The following is a 19,198-nucleotide window of genomic DNA, read 5'->3' as shown; positions in this document are numbered from 1 at the left end:
GGAGTAAAGATGCTAAAATTGGTTTTTATTTCTCTATGTGTTGTGGCCCTTTGCTTGGCAAAGCCAGCCACAAGGGATGTCTCCTTTAATGTGAGTAGCATAGAAGTTGTGCACACGTGCTTTCAGAGTGTTTTCAGTGAATTTCAATTTGAGGATTATTTATCAAATAGGATCGTCCAATAATCCACACGACAACAGGATGGCTACAAGGCACCACGGAGTCATGTGGACTCTTCTGTAGCTACTACAGCTTCAGGGGGATCCCCTATGCAGCTCCACCAGTTGGACAGAACCGTTTTAGAGCACCACAACCCCATCCTGGATGGTCTGGAACACGTGATGCTTCAGAACATGGTGCTAGTTGCCCATCAGGATCCCGCTTGAGTCGTGTTGTCAATGAGGATTGTCTCTTCCTCAATGTAAGTTTCGTGAAAGAAAAAAACTCCATTTTGGTTAATCCCAACTCTTTGTGTTGTTAGGTCTACTCGCAAGATCTTGTTGGACGTCGTGCTGTGATGGTGTGGATTCACGGTGGCTCCTTCAGCGGTGGCAACGGTGATTCCTTCACCTATGGCCCAGATCACATTGTGGATGACAATGTTGTAATGGTGACCATCAACTACCGCCTTGGAGCTCTTGGGTTCCTCAGTACGGAAGATCAACATGCTACAGGAAATTATGGTCTCAAGGATGCAATTATGGCTCTCCGCTGGCTTAGGGCGAATATTGCCAATTTCGGTGGTGATCCAGACAACATTACAATCTTCGGCGAGAGTGCTGGAGGCGCAGCTGTTCACTGTGAGTGATTGGGCAGTTCAACGGTTAATCCCTTTTAAGATGAATCGCGATAAGATAGAATTTTTCTTTCATTGTAGACCTCCTCTTGTCCCCAAGTGCTCGTGGACTCTTCCACAAAGCCATCTCCCAGAGTGGATCTGCTTTGAATCCTTGGGCATTCCAAACGAATGTAAGAATGAAGCTTTTCTAAGAATTCCAATTCAGGAAAGCTTCAAAACGATTTTTTAAAATTTATTTACAGCCTCGTGATGTGGCCTTCCAGCTTGCAAGAGATTTAGGATTCAATAACATCCAAACCACTGAACAATTGATCAATACCCTGAGAACAGTTGATCCCATGAGGCTTGTGGAAGCAACTCCTGGATCTATGGACTATGTAAGAAATTATAATTGAAAAGACATTTATTTTTCTCCAGGAAAATATTAACAATTTCATTTCTTTTTAAAGCCCATTGTTCGTGGAATTCGCCCAATTCCCTTCGTTCCTAGCGTAGATCCTCCGGGCACAACGGGTGATGAAGTTTTCCTCCCACGTGCCCCGATTGACATCATGCGCGACGGACAATTCACCCAGGTGCCCTACATCACAGGCTACACGAGTGCCGAGAGTCTTGTGATGATTCGTGAACTTCTGCTGGATCCCAGTGTCTTCCCCACAGTGAATGCAAATCCAGAGCTGATGGTTCCCTTCTGGTGGAATGTAGCACCAGGTAGTGCAGCAGCTCAGTCAATTTCACGTCAAATTGCTGATTTCTACTGGAACGGTGTACAACTGCACAACGACATCCGGGAACAATGGACGCACTACCTTACAGATTTAATGTTCGTCTGGGGTATCGATCAGACAGTTCGTCTCCACGCCTCTCGGCAACAGCAGCCAGTTTTCTACTACCGCTTCAGCTTCGACGGTAGTCTCAACATGATCAAGAGGCTCACGCTCCTTACGGCTTATCCTGGTGCTGTGCACGCCGATGATATATTCTACCTCTTCTCCGTCACGAGTATTCCTCCACCACTTCTGCCTACCAATGAAGCCATCATGACACGTCGTCGTATGGTGAGACTCTGGACGAATTTTGCCCGATTTGGCCATCCAACAGCCAATCAGGATACCATTGTTCAGGTCAACTGGTCACGTGTGGCTGGAACTCAGGAATTCCTCGATATCGACACACAGCTCCGCTTTGATCGTCATCCATTCCAACAGAGGATGGCCTTTTGGGACCGTCTTGAGGCTACATATGCTTAGAAAATTGTAAAGAATAAGACTCTTACAATAAATTGCTTTTCTTGAAATAATTTTTACTTCGTTTAAATTACGTCTCAAATGGCCGTTATAATGACTCTGCTAAAATTGTGTGGAATGCTATCGCTGAAAGTGAAATTAAAAACAAGATTTTAGGGATAAATTGAATTGCATCAAGTGCGGGATTGAAAGAAAGAATGACCTTTGTACCTATAGAAGTGATGAATGGGTTCATTAATTAAGACCCCCAACGTATCTTAACTGATAAAGATGTTTCTGATACGAAGCTGTGGGTGGGTATAAAAAGCAATGAAATTTTCAAGAAGTGTTTAGTGGTTAATTGGAGATGCTAAGATTGGTATTCATTGCTGTGAGTTTCGCGGTGCTCACCTGGGGGAAACCCCTTACACAGGAAGTGTCCTTTAATGTGAGTTTTTGCGGTGGTTGTTGTGTAGTGTGTGGGTGGAATTTACATAAATGTTGGATTATCTTTTAGGATCGTCCAATAATCCACACGACAACAGGATGGCTTCAAGGCACTACGGAATCTTGTGGTCTCTTCTGTAGCTACTACAGCTTCAAAGGGATCCCCTATGCTGCTCCACCAACTGGACAGAATCGCTTCAGAGCCCCACGACCGCATCCTGGATGGTCAGGGACACGTGATGCTTCAGAACATGGTGCTGGATGTCCTTCTGGACGAAATGTGGAAACGAATACAAATGAAGATTGCCTCTTTCTCAATGTAAGACTTTTTCTTGTCAAAGAAGTGATTTGTGAATTAATTTTTTGTGCATCATCCTTGCAGATCTACTCTCAAGATCTCATTGGGCGCAAAGCTGTAATGGTGTGGATTCATGGGGGTGCCTTCAATCTCGGTGATGGAGATTCCGGGATGTACGGCCCTGACTTTATTGTGGACGACAACGTTGTGATGGTGTCCTTCAACTACCGAATTGGAGTTCTTGGCTTCCTCAGTACGGGCGATCATCATTCTACTGGCAATTTTGGCCTCAAGGATGCCATCATGGCCCTTCGATGGGTACGAGATAATATTCTAAACTTCGGTGGAGATCCAGACAATATCACAATCTTTGGTGAAAGCTCTGGTGGTGCATCTGTTCACTGTGAGTATTTTCTTCGAAATGATCAATCTCCCTCAACATGATTAGATAAAAACTAATAAATTAAATGAAAACAGATCTCCTCCTATCTCCGAGTGCTCGTGGACTCTTCCACAAAGCCATCTCTCAGAGTGGATCTGCTCTGAATCCTTGGGCCTACCAACCAAATGTAAGGAAAGAAGTGAAAGAAATAATTCCTAACTCATATAATTGATTAAAAAATCTCTAAATTTTATCATTTTAGCCTCGTGAAGTGGCCTTCCAGCTTGCAAGAGATTTGGGTTTCCCCAATATTCAGACCACAGAGCAATTGATCAATACACTGAGGACAATTGAACCATCGCGCCTTATACAAGCAGTTCCCAGTCCAATGCAGTATGTGAGTATTTAAGTATCCGTAAAGTATTACTCAAAAATCAATTTATTGAACAAATTGAATCAATTTTGATTGAATAGATCAGATGATCAAAATTTGTTTAGAAAATTGATTACAGTCGTGCTCTCGTGGTAGGACCGTCGTCAAAATGACTTCTCCGCGGTAAAACGGCTTCAGAATGAGGAATTTTGCCTTCTCAGTGGGACAATTAGTATCCTACCTTTCCAATAGTACTAATTGTCCCACTGCGAAGGCAAAATACTTCATTCTGAAGCCGTTTTACCGCGGAGAAGTCATTTTGACGACGGTCCTACCACGAGAGCACGACTGTATTAAAGCAATCAAATAATAAATTATTGATCAATTATTGATCAATCTCAGATCAAATCTGATTTCTTAATAAATTAAGTTAATTAGTTGGTGTTGAATTTGAGGAATTATTGTCTCAATCAGATTGATCAATAATTGCCCATCTGTGCAGACCTACATTATCTCACTATTATAAGCAACTAAATATTAAAAATAAATTTTTCAGCCCATTGTTCGTGGCAACTTCCCACTTCCTTTCGTACCGTGCATGGATCCTCCAGGAACAACGGGTGATGAAGTTTTCCTCCCACGTGCCCCGATTGACATCATGCGCGACGGACAATTCACCCAGGTGCCCTACATCGCAGGCTACACGAGTGCCGAAAGTCTCGTGATGATCCGTGAACTCCTGCTCGATGCCAGTGTCTTTGATGTGGTAAACGCTAATCCTGAACTAATGGTTCCCTACTGGTGGAATGTAGCTCCTGCAACGGCCCAATCAATTGCCCGCCAAATTGCTGACTTCTACTGGGGCGGTGTACCTCTGCACACGGACATCCGTGAACAATGGACGCACTACCTTACAGATTTAATGTTCGTCTGGGGTGTTGATCAAACTGCCCGAATGCATGCTGCACGTCAATCACAGCCTGTCTACTACTACCGCTTCAGCTTCGATGGAACCCTCAACATGTTCAAGAGATTGCTACTTCTAACCGCCTACCCGGGTGCTGTACATGCAGATGATCTCTTCTACCTCTTCTCTGTCACGAGATTCCCAAACATTCTTCCACCAACAAGTGATGCTGCAACAACTAGAAGACGAATGGTGAGACTCTGGACGAACTTTGCACGTTTTGGCAATCCAACTGCCAATCAGGATACACTCATCCAGGTCAATTGGGCACGAATGACGAATGCAAATGAATTCTTGGACATTGATACACAACTTATTCCTGGCAGCAATCCCTTCCAAGAACGTATGGCCTTTTGGAATCGTCTTGAGGCTCAATACGGATAAAAGGATATTTTATTAAAATTATTTTCAATAAAATGATTTTTTCAGTGCATTTTACCATTTATTTATTTAATTTTACAATTTTTTCTAATAAAAGAAAATCTAAGCGTTAAATGAGCAAGAAGAAAAAAAAATGCGGGATGAATGTAAAATCATCAGCTTTTGATCAATGAATCATTGCGGCGACCACAGAATTAAATTTTGGGATAAAGCGTGTAACCACAGTTATGGTCAAAATGGTATTTTCAGGCATTCCTCCGCATATATTCATAGATAGGTGTATGGAAAATAATTGGAATTTCGTCTCTAATTCGCCCAATTGACGATCAAATAAATCAAACGCCACGAGCTTGGAAAAAATGTTCAATTTCTCTCTCATTCTGATGAATATTCAGCTAATTACTGTAATTCAAAATGAATATGGGGAATGCAATGGCTCTTTATGGCTCGGATTTTCACATTTATCACACGGCAATTTAGTGGTAATTTATTTCCCGCCCAAAATACGGGGCTGGAACTACCCTCAAACGTATCTTATATATATTTCTAACGTTTCTCTTCATTTTTAGAATAGTTTGTTGGGAACTTTAGACAGATGAAGACTTTTGCGGCATTAAAGTGTTTCCGGAGTGCAGTAAAAGTGACCTGGCAGCAGTTCTGCGACACCACCTTTATCCACGGTGTTCGGTACATTGAGGACCCAATGGGGAACATCTATACTCATATTGCTTGGTTCTTTATAACAACATCTTCATTCATCCTTGCTATAATGCTCATCAATACCTTCTGGGAAGCTTACAAAACTAATCCAACCAGGATGAATGTTGAGAGTGTCAATGTTCCCATAACTGAGCTGGATTTCCCCGCTGTTACCTTTTGCAATGTGAACCGAATTAATGTGGAGCGAACAATGGAATTGGCAGAGAGTTTGTAAGATGATCCTAAAAGAAAAAAAATTAAATAATAAAAATTAAAATTCTTAACTTCCTTGCAGAAATATTCCATCAAGTCTGGGCAATGTAGCTCCTTCGAAGGTAGCTGAGTGGTTAAAGTCTACAGTGGGATTCTCTGATTACTTGAGCATCATCAATTCCGATGATTTGGATAATCTTCAAGAAATTTTAGATGTAAACAACATTTCTGTATCAACCATGATGCGTCTTCAGCAACAAACGTGTTCAAGTCTTCTTGTACGTTGTCGATGGGAGGGAAAAATTGTCAATTGTTCCAGCATTTTTAGCATCCTCCCCACATATCGGGGTGTTTGTTGCTCATTCAACTCCAAGCCATCCCTGGGGAATTATCCAGCACGCAGAACTAATCATTTTGGCGTTGGGAGTGGGCTATCTGTTGTCCTGGCACCAGCTCTTGAGGATACAACGGTTGGTGGGGTGTACACGAAAGGTATCAGAGTGCTCATAAATGAACCAGCTGCCTATCCTGGTGATAGGAGTATTGAAAAAATCTACCCCGTTGGCTATGAGAGTATGGCTCGTGTTTCCGGGGAACAAACCAATTGTTCCGATATGGTGAGAGATCTTCCAATTGAAGACCGCAAATGCTACTTTCCCGGTGACCATCAACTCAAATATTTTTCCATTTATCGTGAAAATAATTGTGACATTGAGTGTCGTATGGATGAGACACTAAATTACTGCCAGTGCGTACCATTCTTCTTTCCAAATCCTCAAAAATTGGATGTGTGCAACGTTACACGAATTTCTTGCTTAGTTCAAAATTATGGTGAATTTCTTGAGCATTAAAGTAGAAAGAAAAGGATGAAAGAAAATCTTTTTTTTTGCAGAAATTCTATATAGACAAAATCTCAACAGTTCATCCAATCAGTGCGATTGTCCAGCAAATTGCAATGGGATTTACTACGATGTACGTTCTAATAGTGCTGCAATTACCAAGACCATTTACTCAACGTCTCCACTTTAGTAAGGAATTTTCTTTTCTCTTTTAACTCGCAAAAAGATTTTTTTGAAACAGAAATTGGGGTTGATTTGCAAAGTCATTGGGGATATTTGTAGGGGAACATGGCTCAATTTCGATCTCCTCCGAACTTTCTTCAATCCGCTATTACTTAAAACCGATAAAACATTAAATGTTGAAAGTTATGAGAGGAAACAGAGCATTAAATGGGCTTTAAAATTGTGCCAAATTTATTGCTTTTTATTTTATGCCATTTTTTTTCTTACACTGTGCGAACCTTTGGAAGTCGGAATTGGGCCACGTTCCCGTAATAATTTCTTGAGAATTTTCATATTTAATTCAGACACACAAAAACTTTGCAATTTTATTAATTTTTTATTCTACATTAGGGATAGGCTTATTTTTACGCGGATTCAATGCAAAATTTACTCAAAATTCTTGTCAAATATATTATATACTGTGTCACCTTCGTCAAGGGAAGAAGATGACTGAGAAATGGATAAGGGTGGGTGGGTGAGAATTGAAAATTTCAGACAAGGTCTGTGTGAGAAAATTTGAAGTCTTCATCAATATGCAATGGGATTCCAGTGTGAAATTCCCAATCTTATCACTTCACCGTGTCAGCCACACTATATATCGCATGGTTTATAGATGTTGAGGGAAAAAAATTAAATATTTATCTGTTGGTTGGGGTTGTATATTTTCACAGCAAGGACTTGAACGTGAGCACCCACATGGTAGTCCATGTGTTCTTTGGGTCGCATGATTTCATGAAATTGCGACGCGATCTGCTGTCGGATGTTGTTGTCCTTATCGGTGAGTGACACCAAAAATTGACTCCATTGGGGGGTTTATTAAATATTCATTTAATAGTCACCTCTCCCTTATTTTTTTTTGCTACTCATCACAGCCAATCTGGGCGGTGTGTTCAATCTCTTTCTCGGCATAAGTATCCTCACAATGCTCGAGGTCCCGTATTTTGCCACCGTGAGACTCTACATGAATTTTCGTCGTCTCGAGGAGGAGGCCAAGAAGCGTGATCTCTTCATCAGTCGCCTCCATGTTGTACAGCAGCAGACTCATCTGGTCAAGGTGCGCGAAAGTATCATGCAGCACAAATAAAAGAAATTCATCTATTATGTATATACCTATTGTTTAACATTCCTTTATTGATCCACTTGCTTGATTTCTTAAGCAGTAACTCTTTGGCTTTGTTTTTATATACACAATCCTACCCCCAAAAGCTTCTTTCTCTCTCTGTGCTTAAACAATTGAGGGATTCCCTCCTTACCTCACCCAGCAGCGCGTACACAATATTCCATTTCATATAAGATTGAATAGATTGTGTGTGTCTATTTAGTGCTCCTTTTTCTCCTCTCTCTCTCTTTAAAACATCGTTATCTACAGTAAGAAATTTGATTTAATTCGCATTTAAATGCCACTTGTTTTTCAAAGATTTAATTTCTTTTGCAGCATTGCTATTGTCTTTTTGTTTTGTTCTTCACTTAATTTTATTTATTGATTTTTCTTTTATATAATTTAATTTATGTAATTTCTAACGAATATTCATCTCATCTTATGAGCTATATAAGAAGAAAATATTCTTATATATTGGCATAATTTATGTAAATATAGATTTTGTGTGTTTTTTTTTAAATTTTTCTTCACAGAGATGTGTACGCAATTCTTATGATCATATTTTTTTCTTTTCTTTTAAAAGAATTTTGTTATGATGACCCAGAGTAAAGAATATGTATATAATTTTAATTTATGTATATTATGTATGTATATTACACTACACTTCAATGTGATGTGATTTGAAGCTGAGAGAGATTTCATGTCTTATATAGTAAAGCATTGAGGTGTCTCCATTTATTATTTAAATAGATATTGTACGTCAGTTCTAAATATATATGAATGAAGTATTGATTGCAGTTCTGTGCTAAAAAAAACTTTCAAAAATTATTTTTGGTAAAGGGATTTTATTTAATAATTAAAAATAAAGGTTCTTCTTAGAAAAAGACGACACAGTTTACTTCTGGAAGTCTTCTAAAAAATAATTTTCAAATGCAATATTGAGAATTTTATTTGATTGATATTCTTTTAATGTATCTACGTCCAATATCTATATGTAATTGTTAGAAATTACAAAGTATAAAATGCGCTCTAAAGCATACAAATCAATGCTCACATTGGTGATCTATGTGTCCGCAAATGGGATAATTTAACGGCCTCACTAATGCAAATTTTTTTTTAAAACTTTATTCTTCATTGGCATACCCACAGAGTTGCTTCAGAATTTGATGCAAAGTTCTTTGTTTTTCAAGTCTTTACAAAAATATATTACGCCTAAGATGAAATGATATGTAGATCTAATTAAAAAAAAAAAGTTTCATCTTCTTGGAAATGTTAATCTATATGACACTCGATCAATAATATGTTGGTATATTGATCAACATTATGTATTTATTTACATAGTTTGTAATCCTTCGATTTTATTAAAATGTCTTCTTTGTCTCAATGATTTTAGTGGTTTGATTGGTTTATTTTCTTTACTTTTTTCTTTATCAAAAATAAAAATAAATAAAAAGTATTTTCCAAAAAGGCAATCAACTGCAGTTTTCTCACTAAATTGGGGCTCAGAGGAGTGAGAAAAATTGAGTGGGAGCTTTTTGGCATAAGAGAGATTGTCATGATGTGTTTAAAGTTCCTGGGAAGAATTCCTCCCCCAATGTGAATGGGAAAGAATCTTCTCACAGAAACAAATATTTGCTTTATGATTCATATATATATTTTCTAAAATATTTATTTATGCACAAGGATTTTTCTTCTATATATTATTGTAAATATTTACACACACATTGCTCCGTTTTTCCTTTTTCTTTTAATAAACTTTCCCTTCTCATATAATTTTCACATAAAATGCTGCAAATATTACATAGATGATAAATAAATAAAATTTATTGAATTTCATTCATTCATGTTAGTTGTTTTTTTTCCTAATCATTTAAAATGAGAAAATGCACAAAGCAGGTGTTTAGTATAGAAGTAATTTCATCTTCAACTACCTACAATTTCTTTTACTTTTTTCTTCGACTTTCCTCTTCTACACACACTGCATGAGTTTCATGTAACTAGCATGCGACATGCGCAACATTGATTTACATAAATTTTCTATTTTTTCTATTTGTTTTCTTTTATTTTTCTATTAATTGATAAAACCTACAAAAAATGTCCTAAGCGAATTTCCCATAATAATGTCAAATATTTCATTAGCTACAAATATGTATATGTAATATAGTATATTGATAAAGTCCTAATTAATTATTGTCTATCAATATGAATTTTCCTCTGATTTTTTTTCTTTCTTATAATATATTTTTTGTTTGTTTTTCGAATGTTTGAAGCAAACAATAAAAAAATGGAAGAATAAAATATGAAATTTTTATTAATGATAAAAAATTTAATATATGTAATGCAGGTATATAAATAAATTTAAATAGAAGACCTCGTTTAAAGTAAAGATATGTTCTGCAGAGAAAATTTCAATTAATGGAAAATTAATTGGAAGATTTTTTTTTCGTAAAGGAAAGAAGGAAAAAGAAAGTATTGCCGTTTGTGAGATAGAAGGAGGAAGCGAAAAATAGCCAGGATGAGGAATTTAGGGAATAAAAAAGCCTGAGATGAATGAAGAAGAATTAAGTCATATGAAAGTCCCCCTTGAGGATGCGCGTGAAGGTTTTCTTAAATTGCTGATTAGCCATGGCGTAGCAGAATGGATTCATGGGGCTATTGGCGTAGCAGAGGAAGTAGGAGAACATGTAGAGGTGCTCATTGGTGCACGGTGGTGACTTGCAGAAGCCTTCGACGAGCGCTAAGACATGATATGGCGTCCAGCATGCCACAAATGCGCCCAGAATGAAGGAAATTGTGCGAAAAGCTTTGCGTGCACGATTTTCCGATTTGGACTTTTGTCGGCCAGCTCCTGGACCCGCGGGGGATTTTTTCTTCCCCTTGAGGCGTTTGCCGATGGAACGAATAAAGTCCCCGCGGAGCCTTGAATCAGAAGATGGGGGTTCAGGCGCCGTCGAGACACTGGGTGTCGCAGCGTCCGTGGAGGACTTCGTTGATTCAGCCTTTTGGGCATCGATGTGGCACACAGTGGCATCCTGGACGATGGATGTCACTGGCTTCTGGTCGGGCCGATCCACCGTGACGGTCGTGTGGAATTTGGCATGATCTGCGGGCTGAAGCTGCGCCGTGGCACGAATGAGGGCTTTGTGGAGGAGACTAGGATTGGCGGCACTTTGGTTGGCGGCAGGTTGGCGCGCCGGAACGGGTGGGAGTGTAATTGACGTGGGCGGACTCTCATTTGGTGGCGACGGCACCACCACAGAACTCTCATCCATAAAGCGGAGATCAGCGCCGTCCATCCCCCCTAGAATATCATAAGTCAGATTTGAGTCACCATGGCTACTTACAGTTAAGCTGCGCGGACGCGCTGATACCCTGGACGGGGGACTCTCAGTTATGGGTGGGCTACTTTGGAAGGCGTCCGGAGGTGGTAAGATTGGTTGGGATAGACGCAGCCTCTGCTGCTCTGGTGGGATTTCTGGCGGGGCAATATCTTGCGGGGAAATGGGTGATTGGACAATTGGGATTGGTTGTAAGGGTTGCATCTGAAGCGTACTTTGTCCGGCTGGGTGGGTGTCGAGGAGATTTGTCTCCTGAATTCGAGGCAGGTTTGGCGTTAAAGGCGACGGCGTCTTCTTCGGCACCTCCATTGTGGCTTTCTGCCCAATTGCACCGTTGACTCTTGTAGCTAGAACTGGTGCGTGCACGCCTACCATGAGACCTGCAATTGAGGAGCGTTTTCGTTCTTGTTGCACTTTCTTCACGCGCTCCTGCTGTTGTTGTTGCTGCTGCATCTGTTGCGCTGAACTATCGTCATCCGAATCGAAGGCAGGGCTACTGGATCGTTCACTCTTATCCCCTTCATTGCCCTCCTTTGGTTGACGCTTCTCCCGGGACTCTTTAGGAACCTTTTTTGTAGCATCTTCACCGAAATTCGCCTGATTGGATGACGATGACGATGACTGCGGCACAGTGGATGTTTGCGTCACACTCGGTAGGGCTTTTGGTTTATCTTGACTGAGAAGTGTACTCTGTGTTTTTGAGATCCCAATTCCAGCTGCCCTACCCGCCATTCCTGTCATTGCACCAGCACTTAGAGCCACCATTGATTGCATTTTTCGCTGCTTTGCCTCACTTTTCTTCTGCATCTCATAGGCTGTCTTGTAGATGCCACCATAGAGGACAAAGAGAACAACAAGCGTGGTCCAGTAGTAGCCAATGATTAAGGCAGTATTGAACACAGGATCTTTCAGGAACTGCACGGCACATTGACCCGGTAGGAGGTCACGATAGCCAACAAAGTGCTCCCACCCGAAGATGGAGATGAAGAAGAGGAGTGCTGGAATTATCCATGTAATCGTTACCATCCAGATCACCTTCTGCTTGGTTCGCCAGCTACGGTATTTAGCGGCAATCTTCACAGAACAGAAGCGATCTATCGTAATAAGCAACACAGTGTACTGAGACACGAGGCATACTGTGTAGTCCACGGAGAGCCAGAGATCACAGAGTAAAGGACCAAGATCCCAGTACCCCATCAGTACGTAAACCGTGTAGAAAGGCATAGAAACGGTTCCTGGGCACATGAAAAGAAAAAAAAAACTTGTCGTGGGATGATCATTTACTGCATAATGCGGGATATGCTAACTCACCTATGAGCATGTCGGTGCACGCAAGGGATGCAATAAAGTAGTTACTGGGTTGCCGGATGCTGCGATCAACGATGAAGGCGAGAAGTACAAGGGTATTCCCACCGACAGTGAGGATGATACAGAGTGCCAAGCAAATGGCAATGAGGATCGTTTGCCATAATTCGAAAGGTGCCAACACCGGAACGGGCCCATTGGGCTTTGATGTTGTTGTGAGTTGTGTCGTTGCATTCCACAAGCTCTCGTCAAATTGACCATTGAGGCTGATATTGAAGTAACTCCAATCGATCATACTGTCATTATTTGTCCAAGGATACAAATCTCCACCATCGTACACTGGTCGGTACAGTGGTACACCCAAGATTCGCTGGCAAGCGGGGAAGTTGATGAGACGTTTGTAAAGTGCTCGACAGATTCTCTCCTGTTTCTTCTTCAGCTTCCTGAAAATGCATCAAAACCATGCAAAGAGAAATCTCTTAATTTTCATTATGATCTACCTTTCAGACGCGAGTTTAGTAGCAATTTAAAAAAAAAAGCTCACTCAAGTAGGAAATTAAACAGACATAGTACCTACGTTTAATATGACCTTATCAGTCGTAAAAAAAATTAAAGCATAAATTCAGCCGGTTTATTATGTAATGCAAGTACCTCTCTCTCAATTCGTTTATGCTTGTCCAACAATTTCAGTGAGAAATAAAATTCTAATCTTATCTCACGGATGAATCACTTAATTTTGAGCGCAATGTCCCTTTTCATATTGATTTCAAAAAAAAAAAAATGTAACAATTTATTTTTATACTGTAATAATAGGTCTTCTCACATTAAACCCAGCAGAACATTCCCACAGGCAGAACCCTGGGATGGGCGAGAGATCATTAAAATCGACGCTTCAATATCAAGGGATATTATTTAATAATAAAAATGATGGAATGGGCAAGTATTTATTAATATTTAATGATCCAGCCATCGTGCGCGCGCGAGGCTGTGGCCTCATAAAATCACGCGGACTCTCCATTGAGCAGGCAGAAAACATTAAAAGTGACACCATGAAGGAGCTTTTTGCACCTTTTCCACTCCCACTACCTTCACCAGCAGCCTCCACATCATAAAGTGTTGGATAAGAAATTCTCGATTTTCACGATAAAATTATTTTCGTGTTTATATTTATTTCCCACCTGCCCCACTTATTTTTGGAATATTCTTGGACGTAGCAGAACCATTTTTTCTCTCAATATTTTCACTCATATTTAATGACCTACTTACATACATACATGATCAAATGTAACAAGAGGAAATATTTTGAAAAAAAGAAAATTCTTTAATTTGCAAATATTTAGTCGATTTAATTAATCAAATAATCAATTTAAATTAAAGACTAATTAACCAAAGAAATAATTATTGTTTTTTAGAGAGAGAGAGAGTTTGCCAAATTTTCTCTTATTTTATCACACCAAGTTCGCATTACTTTGAAATTCATTCCATTTGAGATAAAAACATTATTTACATCAAGAAATGCGCTGAATGAAATGAAGATAAACACTCAAAATAAGCATGTTTCCCATCAATTCCTTCTTTGGAATGCCAAGACATACCCAAAAGGAAGACACACCCTTCCACGGCTTTTCCAAAAATCCTCCCACCCAAAAACAGGCGATGGGGTTTATTTATTTTTTTGGTGCTATCCAGGGAAAAAGTTGTCCGTGTCTTTTTCGAGTTGAGCAAACAAACATAAATTCACATCATTGAATTTGTCGTGTAATTTAATTTTAGAGCAACCGGGAGTTTATTTATTCCCAAACACTCAACCCCTCATCAACCGGCGGGAACCTAAACCATAAATACCTCTCTCGCAGAATTTAAATTTCACTCCCAATTAAAATCCTTAACAAATTTCATGCCATTTTGGGGGTCACTCTCGCAGCTATATATATATGAATTGGGGTGGAAAACGTATCGATTAATCACCCAAAAGATATACAAAATAGATCACACACACACACACCCTGGATGAATCTGTGTAGCATTGCTGGGAGAGAGCTATAGCCAGCCACCCCCAGTCCAAGGACCTCAATCATACAAACAAGTATCGCTACACATAATACATAATCGAAGAAAATTCTTCTTCCTTTTTCTTAAAGGAGAATGTGGGAGTGATTAAAAATAAGTTGCTGAAATGTCTGACGGAGAAGGAAAATTTTTTTTAATGATTCTTTTATTGTTTATCTCTTGATTTTTTTCTTCTCAACTGTGTTCTTTTTGTTGGCCGGAAGAACAAGAACAGCGGCGTGTCAAAAGACATGTCATGCAGAAGACCAAAATCCCTCAACAGCTTTTACCAACAAGCCGTGGAATGAGGGTGTGTAGAAGACAAAAAAAAAAGCCCATTTTCTTTCAAATTGTTGAAGAAAAAAAATGATCTCCCAGTGAAACTTTTGGAAAATCAGCAAGAGACAATAAAAAGGACGGGGATGGGTAGGTCCGACACTTTGATATTTCATTTTTCTTCTATTACAGAGATATTTTTTAAAGTGTTAAATGTTGGATTATTTGTCGTGTCTCACGCGAGTGAGGGTGGAGTGGGGAAGGGGAAATTTCCCATCATCCCTTTGACTATTTCCAGCATTTATGTTTCTGCTCATAAAAGAGAGAGGAGAGAGAGTTAAAGATTAGAGATGAGATATAAGGCATGGATCAGAACTACAATTTCGGATCTTTCGAAAGTTTCGTATATAGTTGAGCTTTTGGTTTATCCTACCTCACTCTCGCTTAGAGAAAGATATAATCCCCATTCCCCATGTAGAAGAAATGTTTGAATTTGTGTGAATGGCACTTCACACATTGTAATATATACCTCCATAACACCCCCATTATGTGCCCGACATGTGCCAACGCGAGGAGAAATAATTCAACACGAATATGGAGACAGTGCGCGCCTTCAATCGGATTGTCTTGTGCCTTGTGGCGCAAAGAAAATCAAAACCACACAGAAAGGCATCCCGCGGGGGTTGAAAGAATTTCTCGCACTTCATCTGTTGTGGATGATAAAAGAAATCCTTGAAGAAATGCACAGTGAAACAATGATAAGAAAGGATCCATTGAATTCCATATCCAAGGTTTCACAGCTCGCTATGTATTATAATGCTTTCCACGTCAACAAATGAGAAAGCTTTCATATTTTTTTAGAGGATAAAAAATACAAGTTTTATTTTTAAAGTTTAATATCGTAAGAAAATACTAATTCTAGTTTAAAATCAAAATCATTTAAAGAATCAAATTTATTTAAACGAATTTCACCGTAGAGAAATACATAATCAATAGGTATTTGGTCATTTCTGTCTGGTGCTCTTCCTCTCTCATATATATGTACCTTTTCCCTTTTAGCTGAATACGCGGAATCTTTCATCAAAAGGTGGGTACAAATTTTGCCGCAGAAGACGGTGTAACAAGTACGATAAGAAGCCTCGTACTGAGAGAAGAGTGGATTGAAAATTGATGTTTTGCCTCTTGAGATCAAACCGTAACCTCAGGAGGAACATTTCACTCCACAGGCATCTTCCTCATGATGGATCCCAGCGGCGGGAAATAGGAGTGATAAACATTTCCCGTTGGCTCATCCACAGAAATTTATTACATACACACCGCATAGCATGAACTGCAGACATTTCATGCCATACCACCATCTCCTCGAGTTTCCTCCTCAAGAAGTTCCCCAGCATACAACACATTGAGAACTTCAAAAAGAATCTCTCCACTCTTCCACTTGAGCTTCCCCAAATCACCCTTTTGCCAATGCGATGAATTGCGGTACCTCGACTCACTATGAGTTGAATGGTGGAAGAACAAGGAGTTAGTGAAAGTCACAAAAGGAGAGTCAACAGCTGAAAGCTTTTGTATCAAATGAGTACCACGAGAGCCTTTTGTTTCCACGATTGCCAAACAAGACGAGAGAGAGAGCAAGGAAGATGGAATACATTTCAATTTGCTACTAACAATTTTCAAATCAAATCTTCAAAAGGCATTGCGGAAAACTAGGACAAAATCACTGCCTTTCGTATCACCCTGCTAGCCCATAAATTCTCCGTATATACCAATGAAACTTTCCCTTTGAACTCGTTGCCTAAATTCAAAGAAATAAGGAGAGATATACACCATATTACCTATATGTTGTGTATATAGAAAAAAAATAAAAGGATTAAACTGCTACCTATAATATCGAAATGATTTTTTATGTATGAGAATTCATACAATAAATTGTTAAGAAATATTCTTTTCATGAAAATACATATTATTATAATTTTCATTTTATCACCTCTTTTGCATTGAAGTGATGTCATATGTGCGACAGAAAAGCAATCAGGATGCTCCAAAGGTGGATACCCAACACTGTATGGTGCAACATGAAAACACCGTATATGTATGTATATTTTGAGGAAGCTTTCCCAGCTTCCTCCGTGGCACTATTTTCAATTTTCCAAGGTATTATTTGAAAAACATTCTGTGTGAGGGTGAAATGCATGGTTTGGTGGGTGCCTCGGCACTTGCGGAAAACGCACTTGCGGACTTGGCTGATTTGACAACACTTGCGGACAGAGAAGGCTACCTGGGTACGAAAGGGATTTACCCTAGACATATGCGGACTTCGGAGGGTAGGTAGAATTTTGAGCATCGACAAATTTGCCACTTGCGAACAGTATGCGGCCAGCAAAAGGGGCATTCTGTATGTGTGTGATCCGAAGGCGCAGTGTGGGTTGTGAAAACTTTAAAAATTAGCTAATCGTTCATTAATTCAAAATTCTTCAAAACGATTTTTCTTTTACGATTTTTAGCTCTCCATGCCCCTGCCCCAAGGGGTGTTTATCTGAATGAAAATCTTCGGATTATTCGCTAAAAATTCGGATGATTCGCCAAGATTCAGATTATTCGCCTAGATTCGATTGATTCGCCAATATTCGGTTTATTTGTTAAGATTCGTCTATATTTTTGATGCACAAATATTACTTTTTAGGCAAAAAACTATAGCTTTTAAACATTTCGCGTATTATAGACGTACCTAAATATATTTGTTTGAAGTTTTTAAACTTGGTTTCAAATTTAGAACGATTTTTTAAAAATAAGGGAGTCTCAAATCGTCGTAAAATTCGATTCCCTAAGTTCGGGTTCAAATTGTGCTTAATAATAGCACATTTTATAAGTCACATATTTGCGTAGTAGAACTGCTTTTCTGGCCTGTAGGCCGTCCAGCTTTTTGTTCTTATAACTGTTAGTTAAAAAACTCAATAGTTATAAAAACTCAATAGTTAAAAAACTCAATAGTTGGTTGAAAACTCAATAGTTATAAAACTCAATAGTTGGCCGAAAACTCCATAGTTACAAAACTCCATAGTTACAAAACTCCATAGTTACAAAACTCCATAGTTATAAAAACTCAATAGTTGGTTGAAAACTCAATAGTAATAAAACTCAATAGTTGAAAAACTCAATAGTTGGCTGAAAACTCCATAGTTACAAAACTCCATAGTTATAAAAACTCAATAGTTAAAAAACTATTGTAGGTCAACCCAAACACATCCTTTCAATTTTAGGGCCAAAGCTTTCGACGCTTCTGTGCGTCTTCCTCAGTGGTCAATTGTGTCTTTGTTTGGGAAGCTCCCTTGGCAACAAGTACGGCAAAGACAAAACTCCATAGTTACAAAACTCCATAGTTACAAAACTCAATAGTTAAAAAACTCAATAGTTGGTTGAAAACTCAATAGTTGAAAAACTCAATAGTTATAAAACTCAACAGTTATAAAACTCAATAGTTGGCTCAAAACTCCATAGTTACAAAACTCCATAGTTACAAAACTCAATAGTTAAAAAACTCAATAGTTGAAAAACTCAATAGTTATAAAACTCAATAGTTGAAAAACTCAATAGTTAAAAAAACTCCATAGTTACAAAACTCAATAGTTATAAAACTCAATAGTTGAAAAACTCAATAGTTACAAAACTCAATAGTTATAAAACTCAATAGTTGGTTGAAAACTAATAGTTATAAGAACAAAAAGCTGGACAGCCTACAGGCCAAAAAAACAGTTCTACTACGCTGTTACATTCATATCTTCATGTACATGCGCTAGGCTGGTGTATAAATTTAGGCGGTAGTAAAATATCCAAAATCCTCTCAGGGCAAATGCAGAGAGATCGAAAGATCGGTGGTGGGGATTTTAAGGCTATCGCCAGTTCTTGTGTGAGTAATCATCGTTCTTCTGGGATTCAGCTCTCCTAGCTGCAACATCATCATCTCAACATCTCCGCGTTTAATTAAAATCTTTTTGCCCAATAATTGAAGTGTAAAATTAAAGTAGAGTCAATTTCTTTAAATTAAATTTATATAAAATCATTTTCCTTTTTAAATAAATAAAACAGTGTAAAGTAAATTTCTTTAACATCCAAATTTATAATTTTTCCTTTTTATTAATTAAAGTGAGGTTTAAGTAAATTTTTCTTTTTATTAAAAAACCTCCCCAAATTGTGCGATCTTTTCCTCTCAAAAACCCCCGGTGTGCGATCTCCTCGGAGATCTGGCGCCCTTACAAAAAAAAGCACACCGGCAGGTAAGTATATAAC

At 38.8% G+C, this 19,198-nt stretch overlaps 3 protein-coding genes across 4 annotated transcripts in view; 2 read left to right on the top strand and 1 right to left on the bottom strand.

Moving 5' to 3' along the window:
- The first annotated feature begins 9 nt into the window (after positions 1 to 9).
- On the top strand, positions 10 to 4,907 carry LOC129793984 (uncharacterized). Its single transcript, XM_055834579.1, has 11 exons — positions 10 to 90; positions 171 to 419; positions 480 to 798; positions 876 to 967; positions 1,040 to 1,174; positions 1,247 to 2,032; positions 2,541 to 2,789; positions 2,853 to 3,171; positions 3,246 to 3,337; positions 3,413 to 3,547; positions 4,080 to 4,907. The coding sequence occupies exons 1-11, from the start codon at positions 10 to 12 to the stop codon at positions 4,872 to 4,874; spliced, it is 3,252 nt and encodes a 1,083-aa protein (XP_055690554.1). The 3' UTR covers positions 4,875 to 4,907.
- A 559-nt stretch (positions 4,908 to 5,466) lies between these two features.
- LOC129793906 (sodium channel protein Nach-like) lies at positions 5,467 to 7,928 on the top strand. Its single transcript, XM_055834455.1, has 5 exons — positions 5,467 to 5,801; positions 5,866 to 6,614; positions 6,676 to 6,811; positions 7,516 to 7,622; positions 7,717 to 7,928. Exons 1-5 carry the CDS (start codon positions 5,467 to 5,469, stop codon positions 7,926 to 7,928), a joined length of 1,539 nt encoding a protein of 512 aa, XP_055690430.1.
- A 14-nt stretch (positions 7,929 to 7,942) lies between these two features.
- Positions 7,943 to 19,198, bottom strand: part of LOC129787735 (muscarinic acetylcholine receptor M1) — a 64,938-nt gene continuing 53,682 nt past the window's right edge. Inside the window, exons 3-5 of one of the 2 annotated variants that reach the window (XM_055823485.1) lie at positions 12,593 to 13,029; positions 11,497 to 12,516; positions 7,943 to 11,244 (exon numbers count right to left, since the gene is read on the bottom strand). In XM_055823485.1, the coding sequence (XP_055679460.1) occupies positions 10,505 to 11,244; positions 11,497 to 12,516; positions 12,593 to 13,029 (2,197 nt within the window). In that variant the 3' untranslated portion in view covers positions 7,943 to 10,504. Of the gene's footprint in view, positions 12,517 to 12,592; positions 13,030 to 19,198 lie in introns of both variants that reach the window. The other variant, XM_055823484.1, reaches the window with a different exon arrangement.

Source organism: Lutzomyia longipalpis, chromosome 1 (assembly GCF_024334085.1).
Source record: "Lutzomyia longipalpis isolate SR_M1_2022 chromosome 1, ASM2433408v1".
In the NCBI taxonomy this organism is placed as follows: Eukaryota; Metazoa; Arthropoda; class Insecta; order Diptera; family Psychodidae; genus Lutzomyia; species Lutzomyia longipalpis.
This window is presented reverse-complemented; position numbering and strand designations above follow the sequence as displayed.

Coding starts and splice junctions, on each gene's coding strand:
- LOC129793984 (XM_055834579.1), top strand. CDS start 10: ATGCTAAAATTGGTTTTTATTTCTCTATGTGTTGTGGCCCTTTGCTTG. Junction 420..479: donor AGGATTGTCTCTTCCTCAAT/GTAAGTTTCGTG, acceptor TTGTGTTGTTAG/GTCTACTCGCAAGATCTTGT. Junction 2,790..2,852: donor AAGATTGCCTCTTTCTCAAT/GTAAGACTTTTT, acceptor TCATCCTTGCAG/ATCTACTCTCAAGATCTCAT.
- LOC129793906 (XM_055834455.1), top strand. CDS start 5,467: ATGAAGACTTTTGCGGCATTAAAGTGTTTCCGGAGTGCAGTAAAAGTG. Junction 5,802..5,865: donor ATGGAATTGGCAGAGAGTTT/GTAAGATGATCC, acceptor ACTTCCTTGCAG/AAATATTCCATCAAGTCTGG. Junction 7,623..7,716: donor GGATGTTGTTGTCCTTATCG/GTGAGTGACACC, acceptor TACTCATCACAG/CCAATCTGGGCGGTGTGTTC.